Raw genomic sequence first — 20,588 nt, 5'->3', positions numbered from 1 at the left:
ATACTGGCAGAAGTCTGTAATGTAGAAATATTCAAATTAACCTTCAGTATTTCCTTTCAAGATGTCCTGAATCTCTGCAAGCTGGGATAAATGCAATAGCTCCCTATTTTGAGCACTAATTGAACGCAATACTTACATTAGTGTTAACTAAGTTTTCTCTTTAGTTCTGAAATCCTCTTTTCTTGACCTAGTAATGCTTTCAAATTATTTTGCCTATTTTTAATTTTCCATATATATATATATTTTTTTAGAGATCTCTGTACACGCCCAATTTTCTGTTTCTCACTCCTGCTGTTCCCTCCTGCATTGCTTTATTTCTGTGTGGTTTATTTTCATATATCTGGTATCTTCTTCCTGCTAATGTGATTTACACTTGAGAGAATAGGCTATAGTAGAATTAAGGGATTAGCTATTGATATAATTAATGAAAGTACCATAGTCAGTTAATACTCAGTTAGGATAGAAAGGTATAATGGATAGAGATCCTCGAAAGGCATAATCCACAGCAGTTGAGGTTAGATTCAGAAAAAACCTTCCTTTTCTATTTTGTATGTTACACCTTTCTCTAAATCATCTGGTGGTACTTGTCAGTGTTTGAGACAGACTATTCGATGCATTGTGGCAATTTCTAACTTTTCATTATATGCGAGTGCTTGTGACATTTTCCTTGTCTAAAATTAAGAAATTAGTTTAGAAGTGGATGAATTGATTGGATGATTTGATGTACACTACAGCATCTGCATCAAATTGTTCTGGTTCACTTCCCTGTGCCTGAATAGATAGGCTTTTGTTTAAATTTTTAGAAGGTCTAAGAATGTATTGCCAAATCTGTCTCTGTAATGCAGTGCCTGTCAATAACTGCTCTCTTGGATTGATATTTTTTCTTTTTATTGGGAAAATATGCATTATTTTATAACTCTTCCAATTTCAGTGAAAACGCTGCGTAGCATTTTTCCCTTTCAAATGTCAGATATCGTAACAAGGTGTGAGTGTTTTGTTTCTCCCCCCACTCCCCCCGAGGTTCTTAACATTTATTTAGCTGTTTGTCAGAATTATTTGAAATTGGAATATTTTCTTATTTTTAGAGAAACTTAAGTCTTGTAACTTTTCCATTTGGGTACAACCTCCAATTTTTTGACAAATTGCTGAATTAGAACTATTGGGAAATTATAAACTGAACAAAATCATACTCTTGACACACATGCAGTAACAACATCTTTTTTTTTTTTTTTAATAATCATAGAATCATAGGACTGGAAGGGACCTCGAGAGGTCATCGAGTCCAGCCCCCCGCCCTCAAGGCAGGACCAAGCTCCGTCTACACCATCCCTGACAGATGTCTGTCTAACCTGCTCTTAAATATCTCCAGAGAGGGAGATTCCACCACCTCCCTTGGCAATTTATTCCAATATTTGACCACCCTGACAGTTAGGAATTTTTTCCTAATGTCCAATCTAAACCTCCCTTGCTGCACTTTAAGCCCATTACTCCTTGTCCTGTCCTCAGAAACCAAGAGGAACAAATTTTCTCCTTCCTCCTTGTGACACCCTTTTAGATGTTTGAAAACCACTATCATGTCCCCCCTTAATCTTCTTTTTTCCAAACTAAACAAGCCCAGTTCATGAAGCCTGGCTTCATAGGTCATGTTCTCTAAACGTTTAATCATTCTTGTCGCTCTTCTCTGTACCCTTTCCAATTTCTCCACATCTTTCTTGAAATGTGGCGCCCAGAACTGGACACAGTACTCCAGCTGAGGCCTAACTAGTGCAGAGTAGAGCGGCAGAATGACTTCACGAGTTTTGCTTACAACACACCTGTTGATAGCAAATATGATTCTAGGTTGCTTTTTTGCAACAGCATCACACTGTTGACTCATATTCAACTTGTGGTCCACTATGACCCCTAGATCCCTTTCCGCCATGCTCCTTCCTAGGCAGTCGCTTCCCATCTTGTATGTATGGAACTGATTGTTCCTTCCTAAGTGGAGCACTTTGCATTTCTCTTTATTAAACCTCATCCTGTTTACCTCTGACCATTTCTCTAACTTGCTAAGGTCATTTTGAATTATGTCCCTATCCTCCAAAGAAGTTGCAACCCCACCCAGTTTGGTATCATCTGCAAACTTAATAAGCGTACTCTCTATCCCAATATCTACATCATTGATGAAGATATTGAACAGGTCGGGTCCTAAAACAGACCCTTGCGGAACTCCACTTGTTATCCCTTTCCAGCAGGATTTAGCACCGTTAACAACAACTCTCTGACTACGGTTATCCAGCCAATTATGCACCCACCTTATCATGGCCCTATCTAAGTTATATTTGCCTAGTTTATCAATAAGAATATCATACGAGACCGTATCAAATGCCTTACTAAAGTCTAGGTATATGACATCCACCGCTTCTCCCTTATCCACAAGGCTCGTTATCCTATCAAAGAAAGCTATCAGATTAGTTTGGCATGACTTGTTCTTCACAAACCCATGCTGGCTATTCCCTATCACTTTATTACCTTCCAAGTGTTTGCATATCATTTCCTTAATTACCTGCTCCATTATCTTCCCTGGGACAGACGTTAAACTGACCAGTCTGTAGTTTCCTGGGTTGTTCTTATTCCCCTTTTTATAGATATAGATGGGCACAATATTTGCCCTTTTCCAGTCTTCTGGAATCTCCCCTGTCTTCCATGATTTTTCAAAGATCATAGCTAAAGGCTCAGATACCTCCTCTATCAGCTCCTTGAGTATCCTGGGATGCATTTCATCAGGACCTGGTGACTTGCTGACATCTAACTTTCCTAAGTGATTTTTAACTTGTTCTTTGTGTATCCTATCTTCTAAACTTACCCTCTCTCTGCTTGTATTCACTACGTTAGGCACACCTCCAGACTTCTCAGTGAAGACCGAAACAAAGAAGTCATTGAGCATCTCCCCCATTTCCCTGTTTCCTGTTACTGCTAATGAGATTGCTTACTAAGGGTTGAAGTGAGCAAGTCTTAAACTTGCCTGTCTGTGCATGTTGTTACTCAGGTATAGCCATTCCTGAATATCTCCATAAGTGGACCAACCTTTATACACACATATTATCACTGTTTTGCTTACTAAGGGTTGAAGTGAGCAAGTCTTAAACTTGCCTGTCTGTGCATGTTGTTCCTCAGGTATAGCCATTCCTGAATATCTCCATATGTGGACCAACCTTTATGTACACATATTATCACTGTTTTGCTTTAAAGATAACACATTTGTTGCCTGAGTAATGCGGTTTTGTTTACTAAAAGAGTTCCTTTCCACTCCCTTTTTCTTTTAACGCTCTTCGGTAAGTTTACTTTAATATGTCATCTATTAATATATTCCATCTCTTGCTAGATTTATCCTGTATGATTTGGCGAGCTGAGACAGAAAAATTAGTGGTATATTAGATATATAACTAGGTCCTCCTCATTCACTATTACTCCAGCGACGGAAATAAAATGAGATGGACGTGAAAAGCCCCTTTACAGCAATGACCCTTTATTGTTGTTAAGGAAGGGGGATGGGAGGAAAAAGCTCCCAGGGAGGGAGAAATTGCTATTTTATTAGACATATTTTTAGAAAAATTCTATGGAACATATGCTCCCTGACAATTATTTTTATAACCCTGAGATGAGTGATACCTTGCTGCCAATAGCTCCTTGTAAGATGGGGATGTGGGATTTCTCTCCCTCCATAGAAAAATAGGGTCAAAGCTAAGAGGGCATAGATTGACAGTGCACTATACTTAATGTATATTTCTATGTTCAGCCAATTGACATAAGAGTGATTTTACAAGATCTAAAGGTTTAGTGCCTACTATGAGGTTTAGTAAATAAAAACACATGCCACAACTATATTGTATCAGTATGTAAGCGAACTTCTTTAGGACAGTGCTCTCCAACCTCTTTACGCCCAAGATCACTTTTTAAATGTCAAGGCATGCCAAGATCTACCCTCATCCCTTCCCCAAAATCGTACCCCTTCCTTGAGGTCCTGCGCTCTCCATTCCCCCCCTCTCCATCATTTGCTGTCTACAGCCCTTATTCACTTTCACTGGGTTGAGACAGGAGGTGCGGGCTCTGGGGTGGGAATGAAGGATTTGGGCATGGGAAGGGGTGAGAGGTGCAAGCTCTGGGAGGGAATTTGAGTATATGAGGAGGTGGAGAAGGGGATGCTGGCTCAGTGAGGGAGCTCTAGACTGGAGAGTGTTGGGGTCAGATGGAGGGTTGTGGTGATGAACAAGCCACAGACTTGTGGATATGTGGGTGCAGGAGTTTGTTGGGGCAGGAGGGAGTTGGGTGTATGATTAGCTCAGAGCACTGGTGTGGTGTGTGGGTGGTGCAGGAGTGTTGTGGAACAGGACTAGGGATGTGAGAGGCTCAGTGTAAGGGGTTCGGATGTATGATGGGCTCTGAGTTGGGATGTGTGGGGGTGTAGGAGTTTTATGATGCTGCAGCTAGATGAGGGCTTGTTGGCCAGGCTTCATTTTAAATAAAATATGATATCCAACACACAGCCTCTCAATATTGTCTTTATTTATGGCAGGGGTGGGGAGCCTGTTTTGGGTCGGGGCCACTGACCCACAGAAAAATCAGTCAGGGACCACACAAGTGAGATGCAAAAAACCAGCCCTTCCAACGCCCCCCTTCCCAAACCTCACTGATGTGGCCCCAGCTGAGAGACCTCACTCCCCGGCTTCACGCCAGATTAACTCTTCTGGGGTTCTAGGGTTAGTGGATTTTGGGGGCCCCCTTAGATCCTGAGGTGGGGCCAAAATGAGGGATCCAGTATGCGGGACAGAGTTGCCAGTGAGTGGGACAGGGATGGGGATGCAGAAACTGGGTGGGAAGAAGGGTAGAGGAGCAAACTGGGGGTAGGAGTCTGGCCGGGAGGGAAGGGGAAGGAGCAGGGTGCTGGTGTGGGGATCTGGCCAGGGACAGGGTGCTGGTTGGGGGTCTGGCCAGGGGAGAGGGGGTAGGAGCAGCTCGGCGGGTACCTGGGGGTCGCCAGGGATAAGGAGATCTCGGCAGGATCTGCAGGCAGCGCTGGAAGAAGCGCATGGGTGGTTCTTTTAAGAAATCCAGCCACTCTGGATTCTGCGCCACCATTTTAACTACCGTCCACCTCCTCAGAGTACAGGGAAAGAAGGGAAGACAAGAAAGCATGTGGTGTTGTGGGGAGCGGAGGAGTGCGCGCTTTCTTGTCTTCCCTTCTTTCCCCGTGCTGCTTTCCTGCCTTCCTGCGGCATGGGGGGCAAGTCCCAAGGCTCTGCGCCAGATCTGGCTTCTCAGGAAGTGCGCGTGCTGTTGTTGGGAAGGGAGGAGCAGCGCTCTTCCTGAGAAGCTGGATCTGGTGTGGAGCCTCGGGACTCCCCTCACCTCCCCATGCAGCAGGAAGCTGGAGATAGCTCCATTTTTGCAAGGGGCAGGAGGCTGTAGCGCCAGCGCGAGTGCCTCGTTGCGGGGGTGGGGGAAGGAGAGCAAAGGCAAGCTGGGAACACTGACTCTCAATCAACTGGCAGTGCCCCCGTGATTGACCAGTCAATCGAGATCAACTGGTTGGTGACCACTGCTCTAGGAATATCACACAGCCCATCCCCACCAGATTATTAGAAAATAAAAACATTTGGAATTTTTTTTTGGATGGAGATTTAGTTTGGATGGAGATGCCTTTTTGTGTACAGGCAGTCCCCAGGTTACGTACAAGATAGGGACTGTAGGTTTGTTCTTAAGTTGAATCTGTATGTTTGGATGGAGATGCCTTTTTGTGTACAGGCAGTCCCCGGGTTACGTACAAGATAGGGACTGTAGGTTTGTTCTTAAGTTGAATCTGTATGTAAGTCGGAACTGGTGTCCAGATTCAGCCGCTTCTGAAACTGATCAGTTTCAACAGCGGCTGAATCTGGACGCCAGTTCTGACTTAAATACAGATTCAACTTAAGAACCCCAGGCGTCCCCAAGTCAGCTGCTGCTGAAACTGATCAGCGGCTGATTCCAGGAATCCCGGGGCAGGGGCTTCCTGTAGTCAGCCACTGGTCAGTTTCAGCAGCGGCTGACTTGGGGACGCCTGGGGCAGAGCAGCTGGGGTGCTGCTGGGTTGGTCCAGTAGCGCCGCCGCTCCTCGGCGCTACTGGACCAACCCAGCAGCACCCAAGCTGCTCTGCCCCAGGCGTCCTGATTCAGCCGCTGCTGAAAGTGACCAGCAGTGGCTGAATCAGGACGCCTGGGGCAGAGCAGCTGGGGTGCTGCCGGGTTGGTCCAAAAGCGCCCAGAGCGGTGCTACGGGACCAACCGGCAGCGCCCCAGCTGCTGTACCACAGGCGTCCGGAGCAAAGCCGCGGAGCACGGGGGCAGCAGGACAACCCAGACGCGCCGTGGCTGTCCTGCTGCCCTCGGGCTCCGCGGCTTTGCTCTGCTTTGCTCCCCGTCCCCCTGGTCTGGAGACCAGGGAGACGGGGAGCAAAGCCGCGGAGCACGCGGGCAGCAGACAGCCCAGACGCGTTTGGGCTGTCCGCTGCCCGTGTGCTCCGCCGCTTTGCTTCCTCTCCCTGGTCTGCTGGAGACCAGGGAGATGGGCCCGTTCGTAACTGCGGATCCGACGTAAGTCAGATCCGCGTAACTCTGGGACTGCCTGTATTTACACTCTTAATAGGTGTATTTGTTTTATATTAAGAAATGTGAACAGGTAACCAGTAAGCATCACTTAACAGGTGATGCTTACCAGTAATTGTTAACCATTACCCAGGAGCAACCCCCACCTGCGGCCCATTGGGGATGGAGGGCTGCTCCAGCCCCAAAGGGCTACCAGCTCCCAACCCACATGGGCTGGAAGCAGCAGCCAGTGATGGGGAGAGGGAAGCGACCCAGCTGCTTCTGGCCCTGTGCAAGGCTGCTGACTCCCAGGTCACACTGGGTCAATAGCAGCCAATCTAGAGTAGTCCCATCCTGTAGCACAGGTGCTTCCGCCCGACCCCCATTTAATCAGTTAACTACTTAAACTTAATGTTTAATCGGTTAATTAATTAAAAGGGATTTTACATCCCTATTTTATATAAAAATTAGTTTAAGCACGTGACCGCCTTAACATGTTGCCCAAGTAACAATTGTAGAATACTTTTTATTTAAATATTTTGTGTTTTTCTGCATTCTAAATGTAATAATTTCACTTACAACACAGAATGCAACAGTGCTCACTTTATATTTACTTTTGACTACAAACACTTGCACTATAAAAAATGAGTACTTTTCAATTCATCTAAATACAAATATTGTAGTGTAATCTGTTATGAAAGCTGAGTCAGGTACAAAACAAACTGCATTCCAAAATAAAACAACTTGAAAGTTTAGAACCTACAAGTCCACTCAGCCCTATTTCTTGTTAAGATAATAAGAAGACAAGCAAGTTTGGTTACAATTTGCAGGAAATAATGTTGCCTGCTTCTTTCTGGGTGACATTCTGGACGTAAGAGCAGGTGTTCGTATGGCACGGTTGTAGCTGGTGGTGTAAGATATTTGTGCCAGATGCGCTAAAGATTCATTAAGAAGAATGAACCTTTGGGAGAATTAAACCTTGGGGTTGCACTACATTTTGCATGTAATTTGTGGCATTACATACTGAAATGCTTATGTTACTGAAATTAATTTGAACACTTTTTTGTTTCCGTAATCTCTGCTTTTGTGAAAATGACACAAACGTTATATGAAAATTGTCAACGTGTTCATGTCTTTCTTTTTCAGGAAGTACAGTGACAACCATGATAGAAGACAAAAGTCCAAGAGTGGCTGACTACTTTGTAGTGGCAGGACTCACTGATACTTCAACTCCTCTGGACCAAGAAGTCAATCGCTCTGAAACTAAGTCAGCTGGTCCAAAGGCTCCAATTACAGACCTGGCTGTCATCATCAAATCAGCTGGTGAAACAGTGCCTGAGGGTTACACCTGTGTTGAAGCCACCCCCACAGCCCTTCAAGCCAACTTGAACTATGGAAGTCTTAAAAGCCCAGAGCTCTTCCTTTGCTACAAGAGGGGCCGGGACAAACCACCACTTACTGACATTGGGTGAGAGCCCTATAATTATTTGTTTATTGATCAGACACAATTTTTTATAGAAAGAATAAGAATGTAATCCTTACTGAAGCAAGGATTTGTGAAAAAGAGAACATGTAGTAACAATGCTGACTTTTGTTGTTAATCTTGTCACATCTGTCACTGCTTAACATGTGTGAGAGATCTGTTCCCTTTTTGATAGGCAACGCAAAAGACAAATGACATTCTTCTGAAATAATATTTGTCAAAATGATCAAGTGGAATATGTCTAAATCAGTAATAATGTATGTACAATGGGTCTACATTGCGGTGAACTGAAACAAAAGTGTGGATACGTGAGATTCTTTTGTAGGAAATAAGAATTTTAGATAGGCCCAGAGTGAAGATCACTGAAAATGGTGAATGTATAGCTCACAACAATAAGGAAACCAAAAAACATACTGTATTGGAAGGTGGTCATTTGAGAAGAGTTAATGACTATATGGGGATAAATGCACACCAACTCTATGGAAGTAGCCACTTTTAATATCTTAATGGAGTAGAATGATTGAACTAGAGTCCTTCAGGTTATCAGTAAGGCCCTGCCAAATTTTTAGCTGTGAAAAATGTCAATGAAATCTGCTCCCCTCCCAGCCAGTTGTCTTTGTGTGCTTTTATCCTATGCTATGTAGATTTCATAATGGAGACCAGTATTTCTCAAGCTGGGGGTCTTGAACCAAAAAAAGAGTTTCAGGGGGTTTCAGGGCTACTTTAGGGGGTCATACTATTGCCACTGTTATTTTTGGGCTGCTTTCAGAACTGAGCCACTGGAGGATGGCTGCCAGGCACTCACCTTGGAAGACCACACCCTGCAGCACCAGTGCAGAAATAAGGATGACAATACTATACTGTGCCACCCTTTCTTCTGTGTTGTTGCTGACAGTGGCTCTGCCTTCAGAGCTGGGCTTCTAGCCACTATCTGCACTCTTCTGGCTGCCCAGCTCTGAAGGCAGCACCAAGCGCCAGTGGCAATGCAGAAGTAATGGTAGTAGTATCACAAGCCCCCTGTAATAATCGTGCACCCCTGCCCTGTCACCTCCTTTCTGTGTCCTGACCCCTACAGTCACAACACAGGGAAGTTTCATATTTAAATATCTTAAAATCATAACATTTTAAAACTCTGACTTGTGAAATTGACCAAAATGGATTGAATTTGGTAGGGCCCCAGTTATCCGATAAATAGGTACTTTCATGGCCTTTATTACTGTGCTGTGCCATGATCACTTACGAGGTTGTGTATCTTACATGTTCTGACAGATTTCTTTTCAGCGATTGGATCATGTATAGTGCTCTGCTGAGATGTCTAGACTTATTCTTTCAGAACCAGAGTGTTTTAAATTGCGGCCCTTATGTGCTCTAGCAGAATTTTTACTTCTCTATTTAAACTAAATATATGCATAATTTTTACAGAACAGCTTCTACTGTGTCTCTGTAGTTAAATATAAGTCTTACAAAATCAAGACGCTTATAAGCTGACACGGTTTACTAAAGCTCCTTCTGAGGTTTATGGATAGAAATGTAGCCGTGTTAGTCTGGGGTAACTGAAGCAAAATGCAGGACAATGTAGCACTTTAAAGACTAACAAGATGGTAGTCTTTAAAGTGCTACATTGTCCTGCATTTTGCTTCTGAGGTTTATATTATTGTAATCCATGAATTCAAATTTTACCTCTTATTCCTAATCACAAATATTTCTTGATTATCTTCAGTGAAGACTAATTAGACTAGCATTTCCCAAACTATGGGCTGTAGCCTGTAACCGGGCCGCATGAAAAAAATACCGGGCCTCAATGTGGCTGCTGGGAGGGGAGTGGGGCAGGGTGGGCTGAGAGGAGCGGTGTGTGTGGGGGGGCTAAACTGGCCTCTGGGAAGCAGGGTTGGGGGTAGCGGGGCTATCTGGCGGCAATCGGGGCGTGCAGGGGTGGGGCGGCCGGCGGAAGCAGGGCTGGACTGGGACGGGGGGCTGGCCGGGGGAGATCGGGAAGAGGGCGACGGGAGAACCAGCCGCCGAAAGCATGGCTGGACAAGGGCAGTGGGGCTGGCCAAGGGAGATTGGGAGGAGAAATGGGGGAGAATCGGCTGGCTGGGAGTGGGGGGCAGAGCTGGTCGGGGAAGGTTGTTGGGGGGAGCAGAGCTGGATGGAGGAGATCGGTGGGGGGCAGGGGAGAACCAGCAGCAGGGCTGGACGGGGGAAATCAGGAGGAGAAGCGGGGGAGGGGGGAGAGCGAATCAGCTGGCGGGAAGCAGGACTGACCCAGGCACACAAGTGAGTCCAGCCCCAGGGATTCCATTTTGCCCTCCCCCCCCCCCCCCCCCATACCCTCTCTTGAGTAGTTGCGAACTGCCTGGCTGGGAGACACACTCACGCAATGTGAGCACATCTAGCAGCCAGGCAGTTTGCAGCTATGGACTGATACACCTAATAATAATAAAACTTAACTAATTAGAAAATGCCGGACATTTTCTATGTCCGGTATTTTCTCAATTTGTTTCCCAGACAGAACCCTCTAATACCGGACAGTCCGGTACAAAACCGGACACCGGGCAACCCTACCCCTCCTTGCACCCTCCCTCCTAGCCAGATACCTTACCCCCAATCTGCTCTTGCTTCCGCCTCCTGGAGTGTCCATGCAGCGCCGGGTCCCCCAAGCCCTGGCCCAGGCTGGGCGGAGGATGCAGCCAGGTGAAACACTGAAAATTTATTCATTTTTAATTCTTTTTTTATATGCATTTATATTTTTGGGCTGCAAAAAACAGTACTAAAAAAAAACCAGGTTCCAACTCAAGTAAAAAGTTTGGAAAACCCTGGTCTAGCCATCCTTCTATCTATCTTACGGTTCATTTATCCAATCCCCAATAGTCCCCTAACTTGCTGGCAAGAATATTGTGGGTGACCATATCAAAAGCTTTGCTAAAGGTGGCACTGGGGCCTTTGGAAGGACCAGAAACAACTTATTTGAATATTAATCATTTTTAATGAATATGCAAATGAGTGTTACCAGTACTCCAAAAACTCGTGAATGGATTTACTGGTCCCCGTGTCAAAAAGTTTGGGAACCCCTGAATTAGACCAACATATTTTTGTAGTTGCATCTGGACCGTGAAATTAGACATCTCTTCGCAGAGTTCAGAACCTCAAGTATTGTAGATCTTCTCATATATCAAAACACCTTGATGAATTTTGAAACTTCAAAATTCCAGAAAACAGCGCTCCTTTAGATAACATACAGGCTTTCTTCCTCCTGAAACTTTGCTCTCCAACTTTTGAGAGAGTGCATTATAAAACTCAGGCTTACCGTATAACGGGAATGCTTTCCTGTAGCACTTAGGTCCTTTTCCAGCCTCTTCTAAATTGAACGGAGGTCCACACTGGCACCGGGGCAGATGCAGGACAGTGAAATCTCAAAGGTGGTTTTAAGTTGTCTTTTGTGGCCTATACACACGCCCACCCCTGAGGTATGACATGTCTCAGGGCTTGACCACTTTATATTGTGGACATATTGCATAGTACCCACAATAGTTTTCAATACAGAATATTTGCAAGTTACCTCATCAATAGATTTGTTCTCATTTTTGGCCTAAGCAATGCAACCATTTGAAATTCCTAGACCAAACCACTTCTGAGTGGTTCTGTGGCAGGAAGTTTCCCTTCCACAAGGGATAAAGTGTTTCTCCCTTAGATTTACTCTCATAGCTGGTCCATTCACCTCCAATATGACACTCATGCATAAGCAAAGCAGAGGTGGGAAAAAAAAACCCTTTTCTTGTGGAAGCTGAGGAGGCAGAATTTGTATCAATATCAACCTTATAATGGGGAAATAGTTTAGTCTTAGTTATGGAGCTATAACTGCAACTCAATAATCACTGGACAAATTAAATAATTTTTCCTTACCAGCTTTTATATGACCAATATTAAGGTTTTTTACAAATTACATTAGATGTGCCTGGAGGTTATTAGGTGTTTAACAGATATATTGACTATCTTCTAGAAAAGGGAGTGAGGTACCAAAAACTGCAAGTGACAGTGTTTAGATTAGTAAAAATCCTGAAGAGTCTGAGAAACTTCAGAGAGACCTAATCAAGATAGGTAAGTGAGCAATAATGATAGTGAATAAAGCTCTGTGTTAATGCACATTTTTTGAACTTCTCATACAATTTACAGGGTACAAAACTAAACATATCAACTCTAAATGGATCTCGATGTCATTGTCGACTACTTAGTGAAGACCTTTGCTCAAAACACAGCTGTTATCAGAACAAACATAGTCTTAGCATGCCTAAGGAAAATGATAGAGACTAGTCTAATGCCATTTCTATAATTCAGTTGTATATCTTTACAGAATGCTCCCTACAGTATTAGTCAAACCGTTTCATAAATGAGATTGCTGAATTGGGTCAGGAATCAGAAAAGTCCTTTGAAAATAATTAGAGGCATTGAAGACCTCTTTATATGAAGAGAGACTGAATAGGTTACTTTAAGCAAGAGATTAAAAAGGGACATGATAAATGGATGAAAAATTATATTAAAAAAAATGTTGAAAAGATACCTGTTTGTTCAGGTAAAAAGTAGATCATTCAGAAAGCCGAGAAATGCCTGATATAAAGTTGTCCATGTAATTTTAATTCTGCCCCTTTATGCATTCATCTTGCAATGGCTGAGGCAAGGTTCCTATGGGGAGACATTATGATCAAATAGCTAAAGACTGTATGATAAGGCATACATGCAAAGGGGCATAATTAAGGTTGGTGAGCAACCTGGTTCTACCTAACTTCGAGTTCTTGATTTTTTCAGTCTAACTTTCTTTGAATTTGTATTTTTATATGTAACTTGCTAGGCTTTAAAAAAGGAAGAGCCTACTGTATGCATCTGTAGCAGTTCTCCCACCATGAATTATTGGTGTGGGGATTGAACCTTCAGCACTTGAGTTACATAGTAGCAGGAGAAAGCTGCTTATCCCAGAGAGGAATGTTGGACCCAGTATGTGGAGTTAGTATCCAGTGGATTTATGAAGGGAGCCCAGTTCTCTGTCTCTCTGTCTCTCTCTCTGTCTCTCTGTCTCTCTCTCTGGAGCTGAGGGAACTCCTATCCAACTTAGTGCCCCCTTACGAGTGTCTGAGGCTATTTGTCAGATTTGGCCAGTTCCGCCAGGGAGTGAGGAAGGGACTAATGTGGCAGCTGCCCTGGACTCTAGAAATTCAAAGGAGCTGCTACTGTGGCTACTCTTGTGGTTGGAGTGGCTCTGAGGATGGCAGGGGAAGGGAGGCAGCGCTGCAGTCTGGGTGGTGCTGAGGGCTGGTTGCTCAGCCCTGCCCCTTCCGCCCGAGGCTCTACCCGTTCTGGAGCAAGAAGCCATTTCCTCACACCTTGTTCTGGGGCCTGTGGAAGCTGTTGGCCCCTCTGGAGGTGGCAGCAGCATGGTGAGCACTCTTGTTTACCCTAAAATGCTGCAGCTACTCTTGCAGCCTCCAGGCATTTCCAGTATAGTGTCTGTTTCTGTGAAGAAGTGGGTTGTACCCACAAAAGCTCATGATACCATCTACATATGTTGTTAGTCTATAAGGGTGGGTCTACACGGCACTCTTATCTCGATATAAGCTATGCAATTTGCGCTAGGCAGCACTAAATTTTGAAATAAGGCACTATTCTGAAAAATCCCTTAACCCTCATGGAACGAGGGTTACGCCGGAACAGTGCGCCCATTATTTTGAAATATATTTTGAAATAACGGGTGTGTTTAAATATGCCGAATTGGTATTTCGGGATACCGTAAGCATCCCGAAATAGCCCTGTTGTCCAGATGTAGCCTAAGGTGCTGCAGGACTATTCATTGTTTTAAACGTTTTTTTTCAATTACAGACTAACACAGCTACCCCTTTGAAACTCTGACAGCAGTAGATGAGTCTGATTTTTGAATTTTTGTTTTCAGTTATAATTGTCATGCTGTCAATTTTCACAGGGAACATAAATAAGAGAAAGGAAACAGTAGTCTTCCAAAGTTTTCTCAGCAAAACCAGAACACAATTTCATAGGACCAAAAAAGGCATTTAGCCTGAGGGCATTGTGCCTGCTGGGATATAAAAGCCCAGCTGCAAGCGCTGGGGGTGAGAGAATTGCTTAAAGAAAAGGTAACAAGATTCCTTTATGCTAGAAGATATTGGGGAACCTAAATTCAGTTATTACTATGCAGTCTCCATATAATAATGACTGATATACTGAAGGCATATTGCAAGTTTCTGTTATCCCTGTCTCATAAAGCAAGAACAAAGGAACATTCAATTAAACTGAAATATGGAAAATTCAGACTAATAAAAGGAAATATTTTTCACACGATGTAATTATACAGCAGAACTTCATTCTGCTGGATGTTGAAGACAAGAATTTATCAAGGTTCTAAAAATAATTGTCCATTTCAGTTAAAAATATCTAATTTTGTTGAAACTAATGTTTATGTTCTGGAAGATACATAAAAGCTTTTTTTTCAGGACTTAAGTCAATCTTCACTAGGAATTAGACTATTAAGTTAGAATAATCAATCTAAAAATACTTTCATATCTGTTATTTTTTCCTACATTCTTCATTGGATACATATAAAATACTATCCTAGCTAAACAATACAGGACAAAGTAGCCTTTATTCAGAGGAAAGAAAAACATTTTTAATGTCTCTGCGCATACTGCGAAGTGGCAAAAAATTGCAAGTATGGCCTATGGACATGCATACTACTAAGAATTTTTACAGCAAAAATAGCTATTCTGAACTGAGGACAAAAAGTGTCATTCTGGAAAAGTTTCTCGCTCTGTTTTTAATTCAAAACATAATCTAGTTGTGATGCCACATTAGAAAATCAGAACAAGCTTTTCTCTGTGATCACTGATGCATATGCACGTTTTTTGCTGTAGTGCCTGCTATTTTGTAACTGTGCAGAATATATTGGAAGAAATGGCATCTCTTGTCAACTTCAGTATATAAGTGCATACAAGATGTGGGTTGGTGTGCAGGTGAAAGTGGACTCAAATATAGGATCTGAAAGTTTTATTTATATGGTTAGCATTAAATTTTCTTAATAAGAGATCAGTATTTGGAATGGTGCTTCATCTAAGTCTTAGAAATCTAGTGATAAAACACAGCTGCCAGGCAGTGAAGATTGGTGAATAGTAGAAATATGCCTCTACTGAAAGGCAAATTTGTAATAAAAACAAATCTATCCTAATCTATTATCTTTCAGTCTGAGGACTAAGCTACTAGCCAGGATGAAAAGCTAGGCTGCCAGAACTATCTCCTAATTGTGCAAATTTAAAGACATAATCCTTGCAGTTTAATTTTTTTTCTTCTAATTGCAGAAAGACTTAGTGCATCTAACTTGACTCTTCAGTGATGGTTCCTCTTCTGTGTTCCCCTTCAGACTGCCTCTCCTAGGATCTGTCAGTACCCTACTTTTGCCCCCATCCCTCTTGACTGTTTGGCAAGTCTGAAAATGGGTTAAAAGCCAGAAGACTATTATTTAGCCAAGGAATGATAGAATTGGTACAGTGATAAACACTCCCCTTAGCTTGTAGGAAAGGGTATGCTGGAAGTCTAATTAGGATGGTGCCCTGCTTGGTGAGGTTAGTCTTACTCTTATTCCTACTTCAAAGCCGGAAAAAAGCATCTAGACTGGACCGATCCTCCGGAATAAAGCCCTTTTCCGGAGGATCTCTTATTCCTACTTTGAAGTAGGAATAAGAGATCCTCCGGAAAAGGGCTTTATTCCGGAGGATCAGGCCAGTCTAGACGCTTTTTTCCAGCTTTTCCCCAAGCCGGAAAAAAGCGGCGGACATCTTTATTTAAATCCCGCGGGGGGATATTTAAATCCCCCGCGGATTTCCCTATTACGAAGTTTAAAATTAGCATGCCCCTTTCATAAAAGGGGCCAGTGTAGACGTAGCCTTAGAATCATAGACTCATAGAATACAAGAACTGGCAGGAACCTTGAGAAGTCATCAAGTCCAGTTCCCTGACCCTATGGCAGGACCAAGAACCATCTAGATCATCCCTGATAGCTTAAGATATTTAAGGTTAGATAGGCATCTATCTCCAGTGATGGAGATTCCACAGCCTTTGTAGGCAATTTTTTCCAGTTTTTAACCATCTTGACAGGAAGTATTTCCTAATGTCCAACCTAAACCTCTCTTGCTGCAGTTTAGGCCCATTGCTTCTTGTCCTGTCATCAGAGATCAAGGAGAACAATTTTTCTCCCTCTTCCTTGTAACACCCTTTTAGGTACTTGATCTCCATTCCTAATTTAACTAACTCAATTCTTTCAGTCTTTCCTCATATGTCATGTCTTTGAATCTAGACCTTTAGTCATTTTTGTTTTTCTTCTCTGGATCCTCTCCAATTTCTCCACATATTTCTTTTAATGTGGTACCCAGAACTGGACACAGTACTCCAACTGAGGCCTAATCAGCGCAGAGTACAGTGGAAGAATTACTTCTCATGTCTTGCTCACGACACTCCTATTAATGCATCCCAGAATAATAGTTGCTGGTGGTTTGTTTTTTGGGGTTTTTTTTTTTTGGCAACAGTGTCACACTGTTGACTCACATTTAGCTGGTGGTCCACTATGACCCTTAGATCCCTTTCTGCAATACTTCTTCTAAGGCAGTCCCATTCTGTATGCATGGAACTGATTGTTCCTCCCTAAGTGGAGTAATTATCATTCATCCTATTTATCTGAGACCATTTCTCTAGTTTGTCCAGATTGTTTGACATGATTTGTTCTTTATAAATCCATGCTGGCTGTTACTTGTCACCTTATTAAATTCCTGATGTTTGCAGATGAAGTCCTTAATTATTTGCTCCATTATGTTTCCTGGCACAGAAGTTAAGCTGACTTAAAATCAAAACTTTAAGAAGAGAGAGTGAGTTTGAGGTACTCCCTCAGGTGTTTTCTCAAAAGTTAGACAATGCTGAGTCACTGGGCTGCAGTATTAGCACTTGGTCTGCACACTCTTCAGGCTACATAATTAACAAAAATTCCCAGGCTGTGTCATCTGTGTTCATTGCTTCTATTGTTGCAGACTTTTGTGCTTGGTGATCCAGAGAGAGAGTTATAGTAAGAGATGAGGGTATAATTAACAATATTGCATTAGCTTTTTCTGTACTTCACAGGCACAACAATAAAACTTATCTTAAGTACAGGCAGTCCGCGACTTACGCGGATCCGACTTATGTCGGATCCGACTTATGTCAGATCCGCACTTACGATCGGGGCTTTCTCGCCCCGGAGGTCGAGGTGGCGGATTGCTACCTGCGAGCTCCGGGGCGAGAGAGCCCCGTTCGTAAGCTGCTCCGGTGCCCCTGGTCTGCTGGAGACCGTCTCCAGCAGACCAGGGACACCGGGCGGGTTTCCGCGCTTCTGAGGCTTTGCTCTGGCAAAGCCTCAGAAGCACGGGGAACCGCCGCTGCTGCCGCTTCAGTCCGGGTGCCTGTGGTCTGCTGGGGACCGTCCCCAGCAGACCACAGGCACCGGGACTGAAGCTGCAGCCATGGCGGGGTCCCGCACCTCTGAGACTTTGCCAGAGCAAAGCCTCAGAGGCGCGGCACCCCGCTACCGCTGCGGCTCTGCTCCCCGTGTCCCTGGTCTGCTGGGGGGGGGGGCGCAGCTACTGTGCCCCTCCCCCCCAGCAGACCAGGCTTTTGTTTTGGACCCTAGGGCAGAGCAGCTGGGGCGCTGCCGATTGGTCCTGCAGCGCCGCTCTGGGCACTACTGGACCAACCCGGCAGCACCCCAGCTGCTCCGCCCCAGGTCCTGATTCAGCCGCTGCTGGTCAGTTTCAGCAGCGGCTGAATCAGGACGCCTGGGGCAGAGCAGATGGGGTGCTGCTGGGTTGGTCCAGTAGCACCGAGGAGCGGCGCTACTGGAGCAACCCAGCAGCACCCCAGCTGCTCTGCCCCAGGCGTCCCCAAGTCAGCTTCTGCTGAAACTGACCAGCGCTGACTACAGGAAGCCCGAGGCAGAGTTGCTCTGCCCCGGGCTTCCTGGAATCAGCTGCTGATCAGTTTCAGCATCAGCTGACTTGGGGACGCCTGGGGTTCTTAAGTTGATTCTGTATGTAAGTCAGAACTGGCGGTCAGTTTCAGCAGCGGCTGAATCTGGACGCCAGTTCCGACTTACATACAGATTCAACTTAAGAACAAACCTACAGTCCCTATCTTGTACATAACCTGGGGACTGCCTGTATACATTGCTGCGCCTTCTTTAGCTACTGTAACATATTCCTTTTATAATATATTTATCTTAAGATCCTAGAGATGTGGAGAAAGTAGTACCGTATTTTCCGGCGTATAGGGCGACTGGGCGTATAAGACGACCCCCTATCTTTTTAATTAAAAGATAGGGTTTCATCTTATACCCCAGCGCCCCTCCGCCTCCTTTGCTCCTGGTGTCCCTGGTCTGCTGGAGATGGTCCCCAGCAGACCAGAGGCACCGGGAGCAAAGCCGCAGCAGCTTTGAAAGCCTCGGGGGAAGCCGGCGGGGGGGCATCCCAGGCGCGCCTGGGCTGCTCCCCCGCCGGAGCCCCTCCGCGGCTTTGAAAGCCTCGGGGGAAGCCGGCGGGGGGGCAGCCCAGGCGCGCCTGGGATGCCCCCTCGCCGGCTTCCCCCGAGGCTTTCAAAGCCGCGGAGGGGCTCCGGCGGTGGAGCAGCCCAGGCGCGCCTGGGATGTATACCCGGCGTACAAGACGACCCCCGATTTTTGGGGGATGGTTTTTAACATCAGAGGTCGTCTTGTACGCCGGAATATACGGTACTGACTCTGGGGGCTGTTTCTGTTAAGGGCCTGTTTCTTAAATCTTATTGCATATAGTTCTCATTTGCTTTCTGCACAAATTTTGCAAATGGGAGAACTGCAGGACCAGGTGACAAACTTTACAGAAATTTTGCCAAAAGTGAATGCTCCTGTACCTGGAGAACTACTGAATCTACTTGAGATTTAAAAAAATACCTCCTCTCCCTCTCCTCATATTTCTGTTCTAAACATCTATATGTGCATCTGTCTGTGAGTCTGCCTGTCAAGTGGGAGGGGGATAGGTCCCAGGAGGGCTGAGGGGAGTGAGAAGGGCAGGAGTCAGGCCAGCAGAGAAGTGTGAGGGGTTGGGGGCAGCAGAAGGCACCAGGGGAGCAGATGAGGTGAGGGAAGGGTAGGAGACATGGCAGCAGAGGGAAAAGGGAGTGATTTGTAAGATATTATTAATAACTTGAGTGCCACAGTGGCATACATCCAAACAAGCCACATGAACTCATTACTGGTGCACAAGACAAAACGCACTCTGCTCATGGGTGGAAAAACTTAGAGGGAACACTGGGGAGCACATACACCTATGTCAGGTGGCCATGAGCAATCACTCAAAGGACACTAATTATGGAAACAGGTAACTGTCTTTTATTGCTCCAATCCTGTTCTTCTGTTTAACAGTCACTTCAGTCCTCATTAAAGTTAGCTGCCATTCACTACAGAATGGATGGGCGACTCTTTAATCTTTGACATCTCCTCTAGAAGTCTGAAGTATTCAGGGTATTCCTTAATTATCTGCAGTATGCTGATGGTGTCATCCTTGCACACACTGAGACTGACCTTCAGTTCCTATTAGATTTCCTTGCACAAGCTTACCGAAGCCTGGGACTTTCCCTCATTAATGAGAAGAGTAAAGTGTTTTATCTACCTGCTTCAGGCCTTGCATATGACCCACCACAAATCCCCATTGAGGGTCAGACTTTGAGACTGTTGAGCACTTTTGCTTTCTCTGTAGCCAGCTTTCTCAAAATGCAAAAATTGACAGTGAGGTCCTGCACAGGATCCAGTGTGTAGTCACTTCCTTTGGGAAATTGCTCCAATGTGTTTTCCTGGACTGTGGCTTATGGCAAAACACATATCACAATGCTAGTAGATTTGATAGCCTATGACAAAAACTGAATTTGTGAACTAAGACATTGTAAGTCTCTTGAAAGAGACATTTATCCTGGAGAAATTGTGGCAACATTCCAAGTAAAAGTCCTGATCTAAACCCTGTTGAAGTCAGTAAAAAGCTCTCCCTTTGTTTTAGGTGGTGGATCAGATCCAAAGTATGAGATCAGAAATAGGGAACAGTTCTTATCCTCCAAAAGGTTTATCTCCTAAATGTTGTACAAGAGTAAATGATATCCTTTGATTAGGGCTGCACATCTGCTGAGAAATCTGAAAGGGGTTGTTGCTTGGAAGCGGAACTCAAAAAGCAAACTTATCACACCATGATGAGAGAGAGCTTTCCTCTGATATTTTTAAGGATGACCTGAACCTGAAGTCCTGTGGTTAAAGTATATGTTCTAAAGACCAGATTTTATTTCTGTGGTCTGGAATGTTACAAACACCTTTCTTCTAATGGTCTGCTTGTGGATTTCATTAGAGTGCATGAAGCCAGGAATTGGTTTGATTTTTGTCACATTGCTGACTTAGCAAATTTCCTTTTTATGAGCC

General features: G+C 44.5%; 1 protein-coding gene across 5 annotated transcripts in view; it reads left to right on the top strand.

Moving 5' to 3' along the window:
• DENND4C (DENN domain containing 4C) overlaps positions 1–20,588 on the top strand; it is a 134,962-nt gene that overhangs the window by 30,506 nt on the left and 83,868 nt on the right. For all 5 annotated transcript variants that reach the window (XM_075931500.1, XM_075931498.1, XM_075931497.1 and 2 more), the window contains exon 2: positions 7,747–8,068. In XM_075931500.1, coding sequence (XP_075787615.1) covers positions 7,764–8,068 — 305 coding nt within the window. In that variant the 5' untranslated portion in view covers positions 7,747–7,763. The remainder of the gene's footprint in view (positions 1–7,746; positions 8,069–20,588) is intronic.

The sequence above is a fragment of the Pelodiscus sinensis genome, chromosome 6 (assembly GCF_049634645.1).
Source record: "Pelodiscus sinensis isolate JC-2024 chromosome 6, ASM4963464v1, whole genome shotgun sequence".
Classification (NCBI taxonomy): domain Eukaryota; kingdom Metazoa; phylum Chordata; order Testudines; family Trionychidae; genus Pelodiscus; species Pelodiscus sinensis.
Note: the sequence above shows the minus strand (reverse complement) of the source record. Positions and strands in the feature narration are given on the sequence as shown.